General features: G+C 38.8%; 1 protein-coding gene across 1 annotated transcript in view; it reads left to right on the top strand.

Annotated features, from left to right (window-relative positions):
- wdr43 (WD repeat domain 43) overlaps nucleotides 1-16,065 on the top strand; it is a 22,117-nt gene extending 6,052 nt beyond the window's left edge. The window contains exons 6-18 of the mRNA XM_024266481.2: nucleotides 1,117-1,219; nucleotides 1,334-1,398; nucleotides 2,654-2,813; nucleotides 3,882-3,968; nucleotides 4,210-4,335; nucleotides 6,505-6,642; nucleotides 8,412-8,498; nucleotides 8,578-8,609; nucleotides 8,717-8,780; nucleotides 8,901-9,014; nucleotides 10,533-10,602; nucleotides 13,789-13,847; nucleotides 15,170-16,065. Of these exons, the coding sequence (XP_024122249.2) occupies nucleotides 1,117-1,219; nucleotides 1,334-1,398; nucleotides 2,654-2,813; nucleotides 3,882-3,968; nucleotides 4,210-4,335; nucleotides 6,505-6,642; nucleotides 8,412-8,498; nucleotides 8,578-8,609; nucleotides 8,717-8,780; nucleotides 8,901-9,014; nucleotides 10,533-10,602; nucleotides 13,789-13,847; nucleotides 15,170-15,307 (1,243 nt within the window). The 3' untranslated portion in view covers nucleotides 15,308-16,065. The remainder of the gene's footprint in view (nucleotides 1-1,116; nucleotides 1,220-1,333; nucleotides 1,399-2,653; nucleotides 2,814-3,881; nucleotides 3,969-4,209; nucleotides 4,336-6,504; nucleotides 6,643-8,411; nucleotides 8,499-8,577; nucleotides 8,610-8,716; nucleotides 8,781-8,900; nucleotides 9,015-10,532; nucleotides 10,603-13,788; nucleotides 13,848-15,169) is intronic.
- Nucleotides 16,066-21,419: the final 5,354 nt, after the last annotated feature.

Below are 21,419 nucleotides of genomic sequence, written 5' to 3'. Positions count from 1 at the left end.
TAATTTTTAAGTCCAGCTTGTTTTGGTGTCAAATCTTCTTGTTTACGCAGTAAGGAGCCAACATTCTTCCAGGTTTTTGATTTTTGTGGCTGACCTGTGCTCTCTGATGGTAATCCTGTTCTCCATAATGGTTCACTGAGCCGTTTGTGAATTCTCTGCTTTAAAAACTCTTTAGTGGAGCTGTGAGTAAATGTCAGCACTGCAGCTAAAATAGGCTTCCTGGGCTGTTTAAAAACAAAAGACCATAAAAACGTATGTACGGCTATAATCTCCCTTTATCCCCTATAGGATTCTAAGTGGTTCAAGTGAACACAATAACTAGATTTACCCTGCTCACTTCACATTTACCTAAATGGGGCAGAAAAACACACCTATTAATGCTCACTTTTCTCTGAGCTCTAATCAAGTCAGGACAGAAGAAGAAAGAAAAGCTAAAATCACTCCCACATTTGTCATAGACTTTTTAAACTGTGCTTACATATATATTCATTTTTGGGATATTGTTAGTTTTAAACATAGGAGTCCATCAGAGAATGTTCCTTTTTGGAACCAGTCTCCAGTGGTCTTTTGTGGAACTGCAGCATTCTGGTTTTGTGCCAGAATCCGATTCACTGACCCTAAAACCGATCCAGGACATCTTTATCCAAAACTTTTCTGACCCAGAGATGAATACCTGCTACTGAACAGTGCAGGTGAAGTTTTTCAGATTCTACCTATTTCATCAAGTGTAACTTAAACGTTTGTTCAAGCAAAACAATAAACAAGAAAGAATGTCAAATCTATTCACATTGCAGTTTAATGAAGTTCATTGTTCTTTTTCCATACCAAAATAATCCAACAGTATTAGAATATTCTACCACACTGTATGGTCACATGTTTTTGCTGAATTCAAACTGTTTCCACACATTGGACTGGACTGTTGGTTGATCAATTTTTGCTGCATCAAATACAAATGAATTTGTGAAATAAAATGTCTCCTTAAAAGTCAACACAAATGAGTCTGTCTCTGTCTCCTCTGTCAAATGTTTGGTGTCAAATATCACTATGAAAACTAGAAAGAAAAGTTTAATTTTTAATTTTTGTTGGACGTTGTATAACTAAGAGTTCTGACTTTAGGCAAGTCCGAGAAGACGGTAAGGACAAGAATTCAGTCGTGTCGTTCACTCTCACGGATGAGCCGAGACACGTAGACCTCGTCCCATCCAACAACAAGGAAGAGGTTAGACGCCTGTTTTATTATTATTATTATTTGGAAACAAACCCAGCAAAACCCTTGTTTTTGAGTCAATGTAAGCCTGGTTCTTCTCACTCTAATTTCTCTCTGTTTCTGCAGGCTGTGAGGCTGGCTGTGGTGTGTAAGGATGGACAGCTGCATCTGTTTGAGCACTTTTTGAATGGGTGAGTCCTCCACGGTTAGTCTAGAATACATCGTGTTTTAATGTCAATTCAAGAAGCAGCAGAGTTTTATTCCTATCAAAATCTGTCCCTGGTGTCATTCCAGTCGGGCACAAACTGCAATTATTAATTTCTTCTTCATAATACACTTTTAAATGGTTGACACCTTCATGAATTAAAAGGACGCTATCTTTATGTCACTACTAGGGATGCAACAATACAGTTTGCTCATGGTTTGATATGTACTTTGATACGAGGGTCACCATTCGGTACGTATTGAACCAAAAAAAAAACCCTGAAATCTTACTATTCCACAGATTATGATTTCTTTTGCAAACAGAAACAACATAACAAAGAAATCAGATTTTTTTCAAGTGCACAGCTTTTGACACTAATTACAGAATCACACTTATATTTTCCAGTGTGAGGGCCTTCATATAATGACATTTACAGATATTGTACTTCTTGGTAACACATTTCGTTCCCTGATCCTCATATTTGACGGCGAACCCTCGATGTCTTCACACCGCAGCTTTTAGTGTTGGTGGCGCGTCTTCAAACACGAGGCTGAAGCTGCTCACACACCGTGCACCCAAGTGGCCACCCTCAATGAAAAGTCTACGAAAACACTCGCAGAAGTCGAAATTCTTCTTTGCGCGTTTGCATAGACGCCCCACTAAAAATGGCTGTCCGAACACAGCCGGTGCACGAGCACATTGCCGGCTACAGAACCACTGTCTGCATCTGCCCCCTCTTGTTATGTTTTTAGCATTTGGACTCCGCCTCCCAAGGGAGGGCAAACGAACAGAGCAGCTCTGCGATGAAGAGATGTATCCACAGATGCTAAAGGCAGTTCACAGTAGTGCTGAATAAATAAAATGCGTATCATGAAAAATGTTGTACCAAACCGTGGTACGCATATCGAACGGTTTGAGCTTTTATTGTAAGTTGTTGGATCCCTAGTCCGTACTAAACCAGAGTCACTGGTTGATCAGGGTTCAACCTGGTTTTACTTGTTAAATGCGTTCAATGGTTATGCTTTTTCCACGAAGAGACAGTAAATGGTCGTAGAAACTTGCATAGGTGCACATAAACGCCAGAGTTTTGAATGTGGAAACCTAAGCTCTTCTTTATATAAAGAAGTGACCGCTTGAACGTTTTGTTGAGGCCAGTATGTTCGCAGCTTGACGACGTTCCAACAACAACTTGGAATTTGAGTGTCATGTGAAGTAGTTTTCCTGTACGGTTGTGCCCTCAGACCCTGTAAGAAGCCCTTCTCGCCCTCCTGTTCGGTGCAAATGGCAGACACCAGGGAGTCTCCGATGCCCATCCCCATGTTGGCGGCTGCGCTCGGGAGGGATTCGCGGTCTGTGCTACTCGCCTACGGAAACCACCTTCAGCCCGCCATCGAACAAGTGGTGAGTCCAGAGGGTCAGGATTTACTCCACTAAACAGTAAATCCATGTGTGTGAGGGGAGAGGCGACCCTAAATTGGTTTAGTTAAGCCTTATTAATGAATATAAACAATAGAATGAGGGGCTTAGAAATATCGTTTTCACATAAAGGTTGTAGTTCAACAGAAAAGTAAAACTTCAAAGATATTTGGTTTTTGATCTAATTAAAGTCCCACTCTGGTCATCTTCTCTGTGGTCTTTACAAATCCTGTAAAGGAGGAGTGTCAAACTCAATCACACAAGGGGCCAATATCCAAAACACCGTAGGTCGTAGGTCGAACAGGATAAACATTTATTGAACACTCTAAAACTACATTTTTAAAACTTTGAAATGGTAACTGTTTAACATAATTATGAACTACATATATAGCATTACCTGTGATAATGCTAGTGTGAATGCTGTAAGATGGATTCGGCTCCTGAAGATTCCTGGTGCTAATAGTTGAAGATGCTTGAAGCTGATATTCAGCTAAAGTATTAGCTAAATGCAAAATTAGCCTAAAAAACTAAAAATAGAAAAAAATCTTAGGTTAGCCAAAACAGCTGAAAAAATAGCTAAACTTCAAAATATCCTAAAAAACTGAAAACAGCCCAAATTAGCCAAAACAGCTAGCATGTAGCTGAAATATTAGCTAAGCTCCAAAATAGCCTAAAAAATCTTAGTAAATTCCAAAGTAGTCCAAAAATCTTGCAGAATACCAATTTTAAAACTTTAAAACAGTAACTTTTTAACACAAATAATAAAAAAATAAATAATAAATAAATCAAATTAAATCTTATATAACTTTCAATATTTTACTCTCCGTAAAAATATTTTTTGTTGAAATTGCACAAATTAGAAATAAGTGCAAGATGACATCGGGTCATTAATAACAATAAAATAAAACTATTTGGAGGGCCGGATCCGGCCCCTGGGCCTTGACACATGCTGTAAAGATAAACCCATAACATTCTATGAAAAACTGTACGATTTTATAATTTATAGTAATAAGACAAATTAAATGTATGTTATTCTTTGTTTCACCTCCACAGGAGATCAACACCACAGAGAGACACGTGTGTTTGAGCAGAGACGTGAAGACCAGCTTGTCTCTCACCATGGAGAGCACCGTCTCAAAGGTAACGCCACTTGGTCTCCGACATTAAGAATCCGTGTGCACAAATGATTAACCCATTAATACTGGAGATCCAGTCTTTATGTTCTTAGATTTACGATAGCCGCTTTCCTCCTTCAGAATCTACTGAAATGATCGTATTAATGGTTGAAAAGTTACTGTATGTTAAAGATTACGTGTTTCAAGCACCGCCGACGGTGTTAAAAGGTTAAAACATGTTTACCTTTTTGTTGAAATTCTTCTAGGTGAAAACTCCAATCGTCAACGCCAAAAGCAAAGTACTGGCGCCTGGACTTCCTGGTCACCAAGCTCCACTGAAAGGATCCCAGCGTGAAAAAGCATCGGAGAAAAGAAAAAAGGACTCCAAAGAGGTCAGCTCATGACCGCCGTTCACGCTCTAGTTTGTTTGGTCACGTTTTCTAGCTGCTTTGCATTGATAAAATGTGTTTTCACACAGGAAGAGCAGTGATTGTAATCAGCCAGGAGACGTGTTTAATAGTGATTTGTGAACTGTGTGCTGCTGTTCTGCTAATGAAGACATTCTTTATCATCAGCCTCTAATTGGAGGCCTGCAAACAAAACCGTCCACCTTAATTTAAAGCACATGTGACAATAGTATCATCACGTTCTTAATAAATGTTTGGAAAACAAATGTGGAGAGGCTATAAAAGTCTCCAGGCTTATACAATGTAAATTATATTTTTCTATCATTTGTCTTAATACTCAATTGAAGTGACAGTCGGCATATTTTTCAAGTCACGAACCATTAAAGGGGCCATACTATGATTGTATTAAGCCTTTCAGACTAACTATATCAATGTATGTGATCATTTATTACCTTTGGAACACTTAAAAAGAACTTATTCATGAAATATTAGTTATTTTTCGTGAGTTTTTTTTCTATCAGGAAGTAAAAAGCCTCAATTTCTGAGGCTCCACCTACTGCTGGGTGTGACTGCTGCCCACTTCATGATGTCATCCTAGAGTCTGTGGCAGCTTGTCTGCATTTCTCCCACGAAAAAAATCCACACTTCTTCACAGATGGATGCACATGTCTGCCTTTACTGGGCTCGGCCATTGCTGGTATTTTGAGCTTTTCCATTGTAAAATGGACCCATTAAACGGTACCGACCCGTACCTTTAAGCCTCGTTTCCACTGAGGGGTCGGGTACGGTGCGGTCCGCTATTTTGAGCGCCTCCATTGTTAGATGGACATATTCAACAGTTCTGACCCGAACCTCTTGAGGGCTCTGATCGGCTGTAGGTCCATAGAAAGAGGGAATGGGTCGGTTGGGGTGGAGCCGCTGAAGTAACCTGCTGATTGGCAGAAAATGACATCATTTGATAGCGTAATGATAGTGGTCTTCATGCGCTATGAAAACACACCGCTCAGTGGAAGCGAGGCTCAAGTGAGTGGAAATGCTCGCCAGAATTAACTGGACCGTCTGTGGAAGAAAGGGCTAAAGGGCCTGACCAGCTCTCTCCCCATGATTCTGGACCAAACCATGACTCCACCACCTCCTTGCTGACATCACAGATTTGTTGAGACATGGTGGCCATCCACCAACCACCCACTACTTCTGGACTATCCAGGGCTGCACGACTGTTTGAAAATGAGAGTCAAGGCCCTCTGTAGCTTCTTTCTGCTTGTGAGTGTTGTTTAGATGGGCTTAGCTGCAAGTCTCTGGTGGATCCAACACCTTGATGTTTGGTGGGACTCCAGAGAAACCAGCAGCTTCAAATATGTTCTTGCTACTGTGTGATTTATTACTACACTGGCAGAAACTTTCCACATTCTGCCTTGATTTGCGCTAACTCGTGTGTGTCTGAATCAGCCACAAATCTCTTAGAAGTACAGTGATCATGCTTACGTTTTCACAAAATATAAGGTTTTCATTCCTAGTCCAAGACAGTCAGCAATTTACCCCCTTATTTTCCATATTGCTTGAAAATGTTGTTCTGCTTAATAATGTGGAACGTCCTTCCTTTGCAGTTTTTCCTTTAACTAAACTCACCTGGTGGCCTGATGATCACAGGTGTCTGAGATTGATTTCCGTGACCAAAGCTGCCCTGAGAATAGTGCTGGGTGACATGACGATACATGTCATGTGGTCGATAGTGTCTATCATGCCATTTCTCTTCTATTGCTTTTATTTATTTATATTGCTTAATTTTTGTCCGAAACTGAGTTTTCCTTCAGAGAAACTTGAAACTGTTGTGCACTTAAAAAAAATGTTTCTCATTTGTAACTATTCAGTTACATGTTAGTTAATATAAACTCTGAAAAAATCCATGACATTTTTGTCCAGAGAATAACTGAAAATATAGTTTATTGTGGTATATCATATGTATCGTTATTGTGATCATATATATTACGATGCACAATTTTTTTTCATATCGCCCAGCACTACCCAAGACACTATCACCCACGAGTTTAATTCGAGTTTAATTGAGAAACAAATTGATCTTTTTGGCACATTAAATACAATTAGCACAGAAATTTGGAACACACTGTATGTAAAGACTCTTCCTCTCCACAGATGTCAATAGCGGAGAAACTTGGCGAGATGGATCTTTCAGCCCCCTCCGGCGAGAAGGTGAAGGCCTCCTTACAGACGGACAATTATGCCGTGCTGTTAGTGCAAGGTCTGGAGAGCAACGACGCCGACATCCTAAATGTAAGATTTCTCTCTGGGTTCTTGAAGTTAGGTTCACATGGCGCTGGATTCTCCAATTGGGTGTCCAGTTTCACTGTTAAATCAATCTGAGGTCCTGCAGTGTGTTTTGAGTGCCTGCTTTAGCCTGATATGTATTGATGATGTAGCGGATGAGAATCTGTTCTTTTGAACTTTTATATTTTACTTATTTGTATCGAGACAACAATAAAAAGTTACTCAGATTTTATTCCAGTTTTTTATTTTGTCCCTCCTTGGACTAATGCGGGATAGCAAGTCGTCAAACTGAGTCACAGTAGCACTGAAAGCGCAGTAGATGGTGAAGCTCATCGTACTGGAAGAATCCCTGAATGATCTCATGAACCCATGGAGACATGAAAACTGATGTTTTTGGAGAACTCTCAACATCATCGTGTTTTTCATGCATTGTGAATGAGATATACAGTCAGTAGCTGTGTGTACATTAAAATGTATTTAATCTGATCTAAGATCGACAATAAAAGATTGTAATAAACCACTTTGACATGCGCAGAACGATCTCACATACCGGAAATGGCCATAGAAGTAACAACTCTGTTGTAAACTAGCATGGTTGCTGTTAGCATGTAGCAAGATGATCTTCTGAGCGTGCTTTTATTATTTATTGGGCTGGCTTCATAAAATTAATCGATTTGAATCAATCTAAGCTTAATAGACCAATAATTGATCCATAAAAATAGAAATTGATCTAGCACGTAAAGCTAAAGTCCGCTAGCATGATGCTAACGTGTAATGGGATTTCCCATAGGACGGCTATTGCTAACGCTTGGTCGACCTAAACATAGATTGCAGACTTAATGAACATCTTTATATGCTGACAGGCATGAATTTTCCTAACTGTTTTATGGAGACATTTTTAAAAGTGACAATTTGTTGTCTAAAGCACATTTTTTAGGGTAGTGGTTTGCTTATTCTTCTTGAAGAAATGGTAATGCCATAGCGCTAGCTCCACCTAGTGGCCAAACTGAAACACCCTCCAGTAGAGGCAGAACAATGTTAATGATCTGAACATTTTTGTTAGAACTTCTGCTTTAGAGAATCCATGTAACACTGTATGATATTAACAATCATTATTTCACTGATATATTTTACCGAAAGTGAACTGTATCAGATTAATATAAATATATTAGAAACTTATTGTAGATTATTGATGTAGTTCTGAATAAATGTGTCTACATGTGTAAACTCAAAATTAATTGAATTGAGAGGATCAGAATAATAAAAGTCATAGTCCAATTGATCCAGGCTCTGGTGAATCAAATCGGTTCTGGAAATTACCGATACCCAGCCCCAATTATTTCTTTTTTTTTCTTAAAGTGACTGTTCACATAATTTCCTAAGGTCGTGTGACTTGTGCTGGACTCCTTTGGCCGCATGGACCCAGAGGAAGGCTTAGAGTTGGGGTGGAGAAACTTTTCAACTCGTCTGCCACAAAGGATTGTAAAATTCGATAGACGGTCTGGACCAGGAGCAGATTTGTGGAGTGTTTTGGTAAAACACCTTATAAAAGAGGTGGATTATCCTCCCACATGCCTCTGCAGGATCAAGTTTATGAACGTGTGTTTTAGTACAAACGTCGAGCAGCAAATTAGTTTTTAGTGAGAATGTACCATAGGAATGTTCCACTGGGAGTTTTGTCTGTTACGTTTGTCTAAAATGTTACTTCTGCTACAAAGCAGCCACTTCAGGCAGGAACATTGCATATATTAAAATGAACTTTTGTTTTTTTACAGAAAGTTTTACAGACCCGTAAAGAGATGATCATAAAGAAGACGGTTGCTCGGTTACCGCTCTCTGCTGTTCTTCCATTGGTTAAAGAGGTGGGTCATCAAAGACTGCTTTAACACTACACTAACCTGGACAGGTGGGATTTAATTCAGTCATTTCTCTCCTTTATAGCTCACAAATAGACTTCAAGGACATCCTTTTGCGTGAGTGAAAGCTTGACTTATTTTCAAAAAGATTTTTGTAAAGCTCATGTTTCGTGTAAGTAAGCGTAAAGGTCCTGTAGGTTGATGTAAACTATTCTTTTCAACAGGGGAATGCTGATGGTTCGGTGGCTCAAGGCCGTTCTCATGCACCACACATCGTACCTGGCGTCTGTGAGTCCACATTATTGCTGCAGTCGTGAAGATGTTTGTTGTTATAGTAACTCCACTTTTCATTTGAGACTTGAGTACTTTTCTTGTGTGAGTCAGTTATTGTTGTGTGTTCTGACTCAGCTGCCGGACCTGGTCACTGAGCTTGGAGTCCTGTATCACATGATTGAGAGCAGAGTAAAAATGTTCCACAAGCTCACGAAACTTCACGGGAAACTTTCCCTGCTGATGACGCATGTAAGTGACCACAGCCTTTTATTTCCCTTAATTGTCTTTTTTGCCATATGTTATGTAACGATATAAGGGATCACCAAACTTGGGGTTCAGATTGTATCACGGTTTGGATCATCTTTCAGATTAGTAAAAAGGAAAAAATAATAAGACAAAATCAGATAAAATCCCACAATACTTTCTTTTAGAAGTTAATTTATAAGTATTTATTGTGTGTGAGGTCATGGGTCATATGTGTTTGGGGGGTTATTGTAATACTGTGTATGTTTTTTATTTTTCAATGTAAAATGATTCAAGTTGCAGAAGGCATGAGAAGTGCTTTTTATAAAGTTTGATTGATTTGAAAAGCTTCAAAACATTAATTCAATTCAATTTTATTTATTTATATAGCCCAATATCACAAATTCAATTTGCCTCATTGGGCTTCATGCCTGTAGTTTTTACAGATGCACAGATGGAGTCATAAAATATGCACAATAGGTAAAAACTAAACAGACTATAAAGAACGGTCATCCCTGTCCTTAGACCCTCCCTCGCGGTAAGGAAAAACTCCTAAAAAAACCTGAGTCAGGAAAAAAAGAAGAAACCTTAGGGATTCCCACATGAGGGAGAGATCCCATCCCAGGACGGACAGGCGATACCAGAACGGTTAAAGAAAAGTTAGCTGCTAAAACTGCATATATGAGTAGAGTTCATTCATATAGAGCTGAGGGACGAGTGATGATTAAGTCCATAGTCCAGATGAAGCAGAACTGCAGTCCACGACCAGGAGCAGGAGGACAGACGACCCACCAGGAATCACTCCCACTCAGAGATGCAGGATGGTGTCGGGGCTTCATCCAGATGGGCGGGGCTTCGTCAGGATCACCAACAAGTCTCCCGGAAACTGCAATCTCTCCCGGTCTCCCACAGGGGAGTCGGAGAGAAGGAAAAACATGTGAATTATACTGCACCACCAACAAAGGCATACAATTAGAAGTAAATAAAAAAGTAGAGGAGAGGAGAAGTAGATGGAAAAGAGGACAGAGCCCCAGTGCACCATACTTTCCCCAGCTTCTAACTTCTAGCAGCCTTCTATGTTATTATGTAGAGAATATACATATTTCATAATTTATATTGCTAGCATATATTGGATTATTAATAGAATATATAAATAAAGTACTTCACAGACTTATTTATGTCGCATCAAAAATATAAGATTATTAAAATCTTTGAACTCAAGATATCCCTTTGTATAAAAACAATACTCCAGATGTCCATATAAACAAAGTGCATTCTGGGGCATTACATTTTGGGAAAAAAAAACAAAGGTAAAGTAGATAAAGCTCATGTGCCTAACCATAACTAGTGATCCAACCATGATCTGTTGTACCCCTATGTGATGGATATAAATATTCAGAAGAGGTCATTTCCAACAGCAGAAGTCTGAACCAGCAAGTTTGGTTGTCTCTGACTTAAGTTTTAGGTGCTGGGCTCATTTTCTGTTTGTCTGTGGATCTGTAATGCATGGTTTTCTGCCACTAGGTGGCGACAAGTGACAGCAGCAACATGGGCTCTGAGGTCGACCACACAGCAAAGCTGGTGTATGAAGACGGTAAGTGTTTCTGCTTGAACTTTCTAGCATCTGCTTCTCCAGCTGTTGTCTTTGACCTCTTTCTCTGCAGATTCTCTCTTTATCTGCTGCTCTCTAAGCTTCATGAGTGATAGACTGACTCAACCTTACCAGAAATGTATTGTCTATTTATAGCTGTTTAGCAGCATTAAAGATAATCAAATACTTTTTATGATCTTGCTTGTTAACTCAATATGCCTTTACGTGCCCCACCATCCATCCTCTTTTAAAGAGTGCACTAAATTGGTTAAAACAGTCTGATTATTGTTTCATCTGTTTTCAAAACGTTCCCAGTGTTCTTTAATTTTTGGACATTATCAAAAACCCTGTGTTGTTTTCCAAGACATAATTTCTGCCGATCAGCAGGAGTTGATCAGAAATTCACTTTTAAGCTGTCGTTGAGACTTTTGGCGTGGAGTAAACCTGTCATCCATCTGTTAACACATTTTCCTGTGAGCTTACAGCCCCTCACAACCCCAACCCCACATTACTGGTGCACCAAAAATGACGAGCAATGTTGGACCTATCCAGCCATAGAGTTTTGATCCAGATACCAGATCAGACGAGGAAAACAGACGTTCATGGATCTGTCTGCAAGTGTAGGCATCAGAACGGTGCCAGCAGGGAGCTTGTGTATTTTCAACATCACAAATTTGCTAATTTTTAAACAGCTTTTTGTCATCTGCTTCTGACTCACAGCAATATGGAATAAAGAAATACTCAGAAATGCAATTTTAAGCTAAATTCTCTTTATATCTGTCATCAGTCATCAGAAAAATACCACGAGAACATGTAAAAAACACTGAAAACACAATTTTCCTCGGTGTGTTTTCAAGTTTTATGAAGCCAGCCTTTGACACAAAGATGGCTGCTGTTTCCTGGCAACCTGACCGCCGGAATTCCGATCCTCCCCTTTGAAAATGGCAACAAGAGCCTTCTCTGTTAGTCCTCATTTCTCATTACCAAACTGTAAAAAAAACTTAATTGAACCACATAGAAAATGGCAATCATGATATAATTAACCTGTGCTTTGAATTCTAATACCCCCCTGTCAGTGGGTTTAGGCTGTGAAGCTGCAGTGAACAAAAACCTAATAAACGAAACTGATTAGGAAGGAGAGGAAGTGAAGTTCTTTCAGTCCTTTGTGGCCCATGGCTCAGACTGGGTGTATTGTGGAAATATTTTACAATATTCAAACATTTTCTGTGTGAGTTTGTGTGCAACTAATGTATAAGTTGCTATGAATATGGAAAAGTTGGCAATTTGTGACTTATTTTGGATAAATGTCACAACTGTTCTTAAATACATTTATTTAGGCTGATCTTGCAGACCAAAGAAAGCTTTTTAAACAATCATTGAAGAGAAATCTGAAGACAGACTTCAAACCAGCCAGTTTACTCATGTGGGTGGATGAGACGCTCAAAACTAGACTTTTTTTTCGTGGCAAGGCTGCACACAAATCCATCAAACATGAAGAGAAGACCATTTAGCACACGTTTCACACTCTTTCTGTAGCAACCACTTGTCAAACCTAGAATCAGTAAGCATCAAAGCGAGCAAAGTGGTCTGGAGAAACCTCTGACCCCCTTTTTTTTTTGATTGTGCAGAAGATGGAGATGGGAAAAGCGTTCTTGCTTAAGTGCACAGTCTTTTGCCTTTGGGCCTGGTTTTAGGAAACCAGCAAATCTTTTTTGGGTGAGGTGGGGTAGGGTGGGAACATAGATTGACCAATAAATTGGGAGCTTTGCCTTTTGGCTCAGCTTCTTCGTCACCACAGCACTGACTGCATTACTGCTGCACCAATTTTCCTGTCAATCCCATCCTCTATTCTTCATTGGAAGAGCCTCCCAGGATACACGAGCTTTACACTTCCTGGAGAGGGCAAGCCGCCCTTTGGATTCCCATCTAGAAAATCCTAACTACCACCACCCCAGTCTGCCGGTCCAGAGGCAGCGTCTCTGACTGCCAAACTAGTTTGGTGCGTCACCAAAAACAGCCCCTCAACACCCAAACAGTTGAGTTACTCATGGCAAACTTTGTCCTCTCCATTGGGAAGGAACTTGTTGACCATCTCAGTGACTTGAACCTTGGTGATGGACTGCGTCCTCACCTGCTAGTTCCTCAACAGTAGCCCTGTCGGCAAGATTAAGGAGATCCTCATGGTAGTCCTTCCATCTTTTCACTATGCCCTCAGTAGAGGTCAACATCTTATCACCATCTTGTACAAAGCTCCCTCACTATTTTGTGGTTCACCTTTCCGTTCTCTCTGTTTCACTTCAAGTTAATAACCCTTCCCTCAGACACTGTCTCCTATTTAGCATGCTGCCCTTTAGTTCCTAAGTAGACCAAAACTCCAGCCTGACCACACCTACCAACTCTATCATAGGTGTAGGCGGGGCTACAAGAGGACTTTGGTTTCTCCTCTTTGTTTCCCTTTAATGAGCCATTCACTTCCAGTAATATGGGTGTCTCATCTGGAGGATACAAATGTGGACTGAATCCAGCTCCACTCAGGATGATGAAGCCACATGGAGGAGCGGTGAAACGTTTCAACGAAGATTTTAAGTCTGTTGCTATGACTCCTCTCAAGACGTCACTTTGGGTGAATGAGAACAGACATGTATAATCTGACTTTGTGGGTTCTACCTATTGCTGGTTAGTTATGGATCGTAACTCCTGCTATACACAAGCGAACACTGTATACAGTGTTTTGCTCCAAAAACAAAGTAAAAAGCAACAGATTATAAATAGCACTAAAATATACAACAAAACTAAACAAAGAATGATGCAGTTCCGTGTAGAATTGAGTAAAACACTCCAAAGCTCATTTGAATTTTCATTTGGTTAAAAACTGGTACATTTGTATTGACAGAAAAGATCCACCTTGTGACAGAGCAGCTGTTCAGTGGAGCCGGTAGCTTACTTGACTTAAATGAATCCTAGAGCCAGACGTGTTTTGGCACAGCCAACAGTCTTGAAACAAGCATCTCCTCTGCTTGACTGATTACTTTTAACACATGATCAAACTATTCTGACTTTGCTCCTGCAGCTTTTCAGCTGCCTCACTCACGATCATCAGAGCTGGCAGTAGAATGGAGCCTTATACCTTCAGTTTTTGTGGTTTTGTGAGCAACAGCTGATGGATTTGTTTGTTTTCCCTCTTTGCAGAGTCATCTGATGAAAACGAAGCCTCTGGTGACGAAGCTCTTCCCGATGATGACTCTGATGTAAGTCACATCGGCTCTTTTCCACGTAGATCAGGGGTCTGCAACCTTTAACACTTCAGAGCCATTTGGTTCCATTTCTCGCTAACCACTTTCTATGTTGTTTTTACTATTTAGGATAAAAATAAATTATGTATATTTTTTGGCATAAATAAAACAAGCATGAATTGAAAATAGCATTTTTTTAAACAGGAAATAACTTTTGACAGAAGGTCACATGACTTCCTTTCAAAATAAGACATCCTGTACCACATAGTATCATCTCAAAGCTGAAAATTTAGTTCTTGATAGTTTGTTGTAATCAATTAAAAAATAGAAATGCAAAGTTTGTTTTAGCAATGTTGGTGCATCTCAACCAGAAATTCATTAAGAAGAACTAAGAAACCCTACTCGTTTAATTTTTCCAACAATCAAACTTTATTTGTGAAGCGCTTTTCATGTACTTTTGTACATCCCAAAGCACTTTACAAGTTAAAAAGAAGGCATGTTTCAGCAAAAAAAAGAACAAGACAGAACAGAAATATCCACCTGATCTGGACAAATACAGAATTATATTAGAAACAAATAAAATCCAGACCAATTAATCATTGATTAAAAAAATAGCTAGCAACATCATTAAAATAACAAAAATATTTAGACAATAAAAACTCTAAAAGGTTCAAAGTGAATCATTAAAAGCTTTTCTAAAATTGTGTTTTTTAATTTATTTTTAAAAATCTCTATAGATGTAGAGACTCTCAACAATAGGAAATTTGTTTTATAATTTGGCACCTTATTTATGAATCCTGCTTACTGATCCAACTGATTATCTGGGATAAGCAGCGCTCCAAGGTTTGTAGTACAACTTTGATAAACTACAAAGCGACACAGCTTGACTGATTTTTGGAGCATTGTGGGTAATGTAGTCTGGAGCCTTACAGAGGTCTGTGCTTCAACTGTTTGTGAAAGGGTCGACTAAAGTTTGACTTATCTGTTTAGTTTCCCTTCATGTGCCTTACAATTAGGGCTGGGCGACATGGAATCTTTTATATCACAGTAGAGTTTTTTTTTTCTCCATATTGGGCAATAATGATATACATCACAATATAAACTGAGTAGCTATAGCGGAAATGAAAAGACCCTTCAAAATAAGTCTAATTCTTCTATCAAGAATAAGTTCTACCACAATAGTTACAGTCTTTTTTAAAATGAAAAACATTTTTGTTTAGTTTGAACCAAAGAGCCACAATAGAGGGTAGAAGATCCTCATGTCGCAGCCCCTGATCTAGACGGAGTTAGCAGCACGGTTTTAAAGACACAGTCTGATTCTGACTTGTATTCCTCAGCACTGGGAGGAAGAGGAGGGCATGGAGGAGGAAGAAGAGAAGGAAAGTTCAGAGGAGGAAGATGAGGGCAGCAGAACACAACCCAAAGCAAACGGAGAAGAAGACATGGAGCATGAAAATGAGAGCGAAGAAGAATGAAAACAAACAAAAAAATAGTTGATTCTACATAAAAAGGACCTGAAAGAGTTATATATACTTTCATTTTATTTTCATGCCTTTGATTTTATTAATAAAAAAGGGTTTTACAGAATCAATGGACGCGTCGAAGTGAGGCCAGATGAGCCCCGCCCCCTCGCCTCAGCTCCTCTAATCTTCCGGCTACGGTCCGAGCAACTTTCAGTTCAAGTGAAAGTTCAAGCTCCGCCCCTGCTCCTCCATCACAGCCGTACATCCCGGAGAGTTTGCCTTTGGAACCACTCCTCGGTTTGGTCAGCGTGCCCGCTCTCCTGCATTCCAAATTCTGTCCTAAAACGGAGCTCATTGTTTGTTCAACCGTCTGGGCCGTTTGGACGCCGAAGCTTGTAGTGCTACTAGTACTGAGGTGGAGTCGGGATGCGGACCCCATCCTCACTCGTCTGTTGAACAGAACACCAGAGCGGGCGGCATCATGTTCCCACACATGTAAATCTGTCTGTACAGTAAAGGGTTTGTATGATGGCATCCCTCCACAGCTTCCCCTGCTAATGTTGGTATTAAATGAACTCCTGTAAAGTCTTCTGAAGGCGGGTTTTTTATTGTTTTATCCAAATGTCAAAGGTTTCTTTTAAATGTTCATTTCAGTTTCTGGGCATGTTCCCACGCCCACTGCCTCCAACCCACGAGCACAGGGGGGCGAGTAAATATCAACAATAACTGTCAAGTTTGCTCCTCCTGCTGAATAAATGAGTTTTTCAAATGCTGTGCTTGTAGACTCATAAAAAGTTAAAATAATGTCCTTAGAACAGCCGACGCGGGTAAATTATTTTACAGGTTATCATCAAAGTCCATCTTTGATTATTTTTAAAATAGTTTAAAAGCATTCACAGTGGTGTTTTCATTATGATTATACTATTTTTATGCAAAATAAACAAATGTTTTCTAGGATTTAGTTTTTGCAGTTCTTTAGAAATTCACTATTTGTGGGCGGGGCTGTTAGCAGCCACTTCCTCTTCCCATCACCCGTAATAGAGCTCTCTGTTTACACTCTTACAGCACCAACCTAACATTACCAACAAAAATGGCGAGCAATACCGGAGCTCTCCAGTCTTTCAGTTTAGACCCAGACACCCACTCAGATGAGGAAAATGAAGTCGTTCATGGATCTGTTTTTCTACAAGTGGATTCATCAGAATGGAGCTGAGCAATGAGTTTGTGGCCCGCCCAACGTATTTAAATAATCTTTTTTAAAAAGTATTTTGTCTTCTGTTCCTGATTCACAACAATTTGAATAAAGAAATGTTCAGAAATGCAATTTAAAGCTTAATTTTCTTTATATTTCCTCCATTATCAGGAAAAAGCCACAAGAACATGTTAAAAACACAATTTTCATCAGTGGATCTTTAGGTTTCATGTTGTGACAAGTTTCCATATTTCAAGTTTTCATTGAAAACAAGTCTTGGATTAAAAAAATGTTCAAAAATCTTCCTAACAAAAGTGGGTTTAAAACAAAATGAAAAATCTCAATTCCTTTCAAAGCTTCAGGCAGCAAAGACCATTTTTAAGCCATTTTAGGCGTCTGAACAAAAACGGTTCCCGAACTGAAGGTGGGACACTCCAGGCCTGAAGGGCTGATCTGTCTGCACTTTCCAGATCTTACTGACCTACAGGTGCCTGGTTACTACCTGCATCAGGTGTGTCCAGCCAATCAGGACATGGCAGAGTAAGGAATGTTGGAAAACAAGCTAGAAAGTAGGACTCAACCCACACCTGCCTTAAAATCTTTACGTTTTTTAATGTGACTGGTCCTAAATTTAATCATAAGCGTGTTTGTTGTTTTTCTGTTTGTAAAATTCTCCATAGAAAGCAAAGTCAGGCTTCTCATGTTTCAGCCGCTACATTTGTGTTGCAGAGAGGAAAAACTACTGCAAACATTGGTCCAGATGTAATGAAATACTAACATACATTTCATTAAGAATTAAGAAGTAAAACAAGAATAAATTGATACTTTCATCTATTTTATAGGGAGAAAAGGAGCTTGTGCCGCTTTTCTCCTTTAGAATCTGCTGGAATTACATTGATCGCCTTAATTCAAAAATAATAGTAAATCAAAGATCATAAACGCGTGTGAATCAGCCAAAAAAGCACCTTAGAATTATTTGGATGTGTATTGTTCTTTGTGAAAAATATATTTTGATTGTCTTATTGTACAGGGTCAATTTGCTGTTTACAATCTCTGTCTCGTCATCCATCGTCTTCCACACGAACAGGAAATTCAACCTTTCTTTTTGGATGAGCACTCTACCTGTGCTGAGACATTCCAGGTATAGAATGGCAGTGAGGTCAAGAATGCAGAGCCAGGTAAAAAAAAAAAAACTAAAAAAAACTCTTACAAATTCTGCTGCTGAAGAAGCATACAGGTGTAACGATCTGTTTCCTTCATGCAGGATGGAGCAGGCCGCCTACTTCTGCATTCTGCCCGTCTCCGTGTTGTACTCTGTCAGCCCTCCTTTGTTGTCTGCACTTGTAGGTCTTACATTTCAAAGTATTGCAGAACTCTTGGCTTGAAACTTTCTGCCCACTATTGTGAGTTCCAACTCTGTCTCCCTTCTTCCTAATATCCATCTGCTCTCCATGCCGCTGTCTTTCTGTTGTACTCAAAAATGAGTTTGAAGTATCAGCAGAACATTAAGAAGATGTAGTGAGAAATTAAATAAGGAGTCAACCCACATTCAAACCGCCCTCGGTAATGTGAGCTCAACCGACTGTTTCCAAAGAAAAGTCCAAGTAAACTCATATAAGTTCACGTTTTGGGATTCCATATTCAAAACATCTTTCGAGGTTGCCACAATCAACTTTCACTGATTTGCGCATTTGGTTTGGCAGAGAGTTGAACGCTGGATGTTCTTCTTGATACAATCCTGTACAGACCCAGATTCAGGCCTCCTTCTGGCTACATAGTTAGGCTGTAGCGTGAAGGGTCATGCCTAAAGACCCAGACTGGATATAAACCCACATAGGAACCAAGCCCTAGATCACGTGTAGCTACACAAATTTCTACGCACATTTACAGACCTGCACGAACCACGAGACCACTGACTGTGTGTTGAAAGCTAAACCAGGAGGAACTTTGACCAATCAGGACTCAGATTTATTAGTGAAGACAGGCGATTTCTACTCCTCATTTTGCACCAAGCCTCTTCAAACTCTAGGTGCTCACTACTTTTTTTTCTCTTTTTTAAAGGCAGGATATCAATTTCACTAAGTAAAAATCTATCGATACGAACATTCACGTCTATTTGTTGCTCCACTGTGTTCTGATGATGAAAATGTGGATGATTAAAAAATTAAATTTAAACACACTATTTTTCTCAAAAAATGTTTGATAAATGCAATGTATTATGGTCTATATTTGTCAATGTAGTGAGCATCAATGCACACTATTTTTTTACAAATTCTTCTGGGAAATTTCTAGGGCATTAGATTTTGGAATTATGGATTCAGACAACATTACAAAATGGTGAACGCACTATATAGTGAACAGGGAAGAAATTCAGATATAGCCTCATACAACTGTCTAAGTAATTATTTAACTGGTTCAGTGGACAAAAATGTCCTTTTTGATTTCACCTGAGCACTAGAACAAATTATAGCAAAAGTTTTCAACTTTAGATAAAGTAATACATCAAAAACAGCTTTATCAAAGGCAGATTTGTTAGACAAAATGAATGTTTAGTTCTTTAATAATTGTTAAGGAACTACTGTCGCGAGTGAACTTGTTATTTTGTCTTTTAAAAATATTTAAAGTAGAAAGAAGGTGTTAATAAGAATCTATCAGAGCAAGAATGGTTATTGTGACAAATAAAATGACTGCGTAATAGCTGTTTGTTTATCAATAGAAGTCTATAGGAGTTTGGCTTCTTGCAACCAGCAGGTACTTGCTGTTTGAAACACGAGAAGGGACGGGTTGCTACGTCCATTGATTATACAGTCTATGGTGAAGACGCTCACCTGAATAGTCTGGACCATTCTAAACTGGACCGTACCGCTCAGTCAAAACTATTCTTCGAGGTTTGAATGTTTTAATTTTCTTTCTTTTCTTAATTGTATACATTTTAGTGTTACCATTTTTGCTGAAATTTGCTTCTTTTTTTGTGAATCCAGAGCTAGAATCCAATGCTTAAAACATATTTTAACCATTTCTTTCACATTGGGCCCTAAATCTACCTCAATCTTTTTCAATTCAGCCTCCCTCCTGAAAAAGCTGTGTCAGTCTCCCACTGACAATGACCCAGAAATGTAGAAGTGAGACTGGAAAATGGAGGATGGAGAAAATCCTTATGCTGCTAAATGTCTTTGAGTCCAGAATAAATATCTTAAAGCTCCCAATTGAATGCCAGCTTCCGACCTACTGAATTTTGGGATTTATTTTAACAGTTGCGTGTGCACTATTTCTAAACATCTCCGCTGTAATCTTATCTTCCCTGTGTTGGCTATCCTGCCAGTGCTTGTGTTTACTAGGGGGGATTTAATTTGGGAAATGGAGTAATTTTATGGTCGCCATCGCCACACCCTCTGTGATTTAGGCAGACGGGAGGGATGGAATATGCTAACTGTCTTTTGGTACTTTATGATCAGTGGCAGAGCTAGAACATTTTAAATGGGGCGGAGGGAGCAGAAGATTTGTTGATCAAATCATTTTAATGACCAACAATTGTATTATTATTGTGGTTCTTTTACCTATTGAAAATCTTTAAAGAAGCTTCTATTTAGGATCTCTTGACCTTTGTCAATAAAGATATTACTATTGCCTAGGGCTTATTAATAATAATTTGCATAAACAATTTGATTTCATTCACCAGACCCCGGATCAATTCGATTCCAATTTCTTATTTATTTATTTTTTTAGATTCTTTTGATCCACTCAATTCAATTTCATTCAATTCAATGCAATTTTGAGTTTACAGATTTGGACACATTTATTTAAAAATACATTATCAATCTACTATACTACTATATTAATAGCATACTGTGTTACATGGTTTCTATTAACAGTGTAAACATTGTTCTGCTTCTTCTGGAAGGCATTTCTGTTTGGCCACTAGGCGGAGCTCTCGCTATAGCAGTACACTTTTTTCAAGAAGAATAAGCAAAGTATGAGCAAAAAACTGTTTTAGACCACAAATGGTTACTTTAAAAATGTTTCTTTAAAAGAGTTTGGAAAATTCATGCCTGTGAGTTTATAAAGATGCTCATTTAGTCAGCAATGTATGTTTATGTCATTCTCATTACACGTTAGCATCAAGCTAACAGACTTTTGCGTTATGTGTTTTTATGGATCGATTATTGATCTATTAAACTTAAACAGATTCAAATCATTCATTTTGTCAATCCAACCCTATTATTGACTCAAAAATTGGGGAGGGGGTTTCCAGCTTCTCTTCTAGCCTCCATTAGCTCCATCACTGATTATTGTTAAAAAAAAACATCTGTCTCTAAAGCCATACGAAAAAAAAAAAACTCTTTTTACCGTTTGATTTAAAAATTGCAGTTACCAATCATGTGATAAAAACAATTTTTACATGATTAGTGATTGAAACCAAAAACAAACTTTCATTCTAAAATAATCAATTTTTGCAATAAAAAATGACTGAAAGACATTTTTTCAAGAAAAAATGATAGAAGAAATTGCTTCAAAGGAAAATTGACTTGAGGATTTGATTTTTCAATTTCAAGGAAGGTTCATTTAATATAGATTGTTTTTTTTTTATTTAACAAAGCCCAATCGATTTTTACATCTAGTTTGCCAAGTAAGCTTCACTGTTTGTAAATTCGCTTGTCATGAAGAAAGTGTAAGATGCACTCATGTTTTGTTTCTTAATACACACCAGCATGTATGCAGGGAAAGTTTGTGTCAGTTTCTTTTTTTGCTCTTTTATCATCTGAAGGAAGAAAAGGCCTACAGCCCGTGCTGGGTTGTAAAGCAGATACTTCTAATGCGATACAGCAGGATCTGGGTTGGATATCATCCCTCCCTAAGCAGTGAATGTATAGTTGACATCACATTTGGGAATGATTGTGGGTTTTTGTTTTGTTTGGATAGTGCAGTACGAAT

This window comes from Oryzias melastigma, linkage group LG22 (assembly GCF_002922805.2).
Source record: "Oryzias melastigma strain HK-1 linkage group LG22, ASM292280v2, whole genome shotgun sequence".
In the NCBI taxonomy this organism is placed as follows: Eukaryota; Metazoa; Chordata; class Actinopteri; order Beloniformes; family Adrianichthyidae; genus Oryzias; species Oryzias melastigma.
This window is presented reverse-complemented; position numbering and strand designations above follow the sequence as displayed.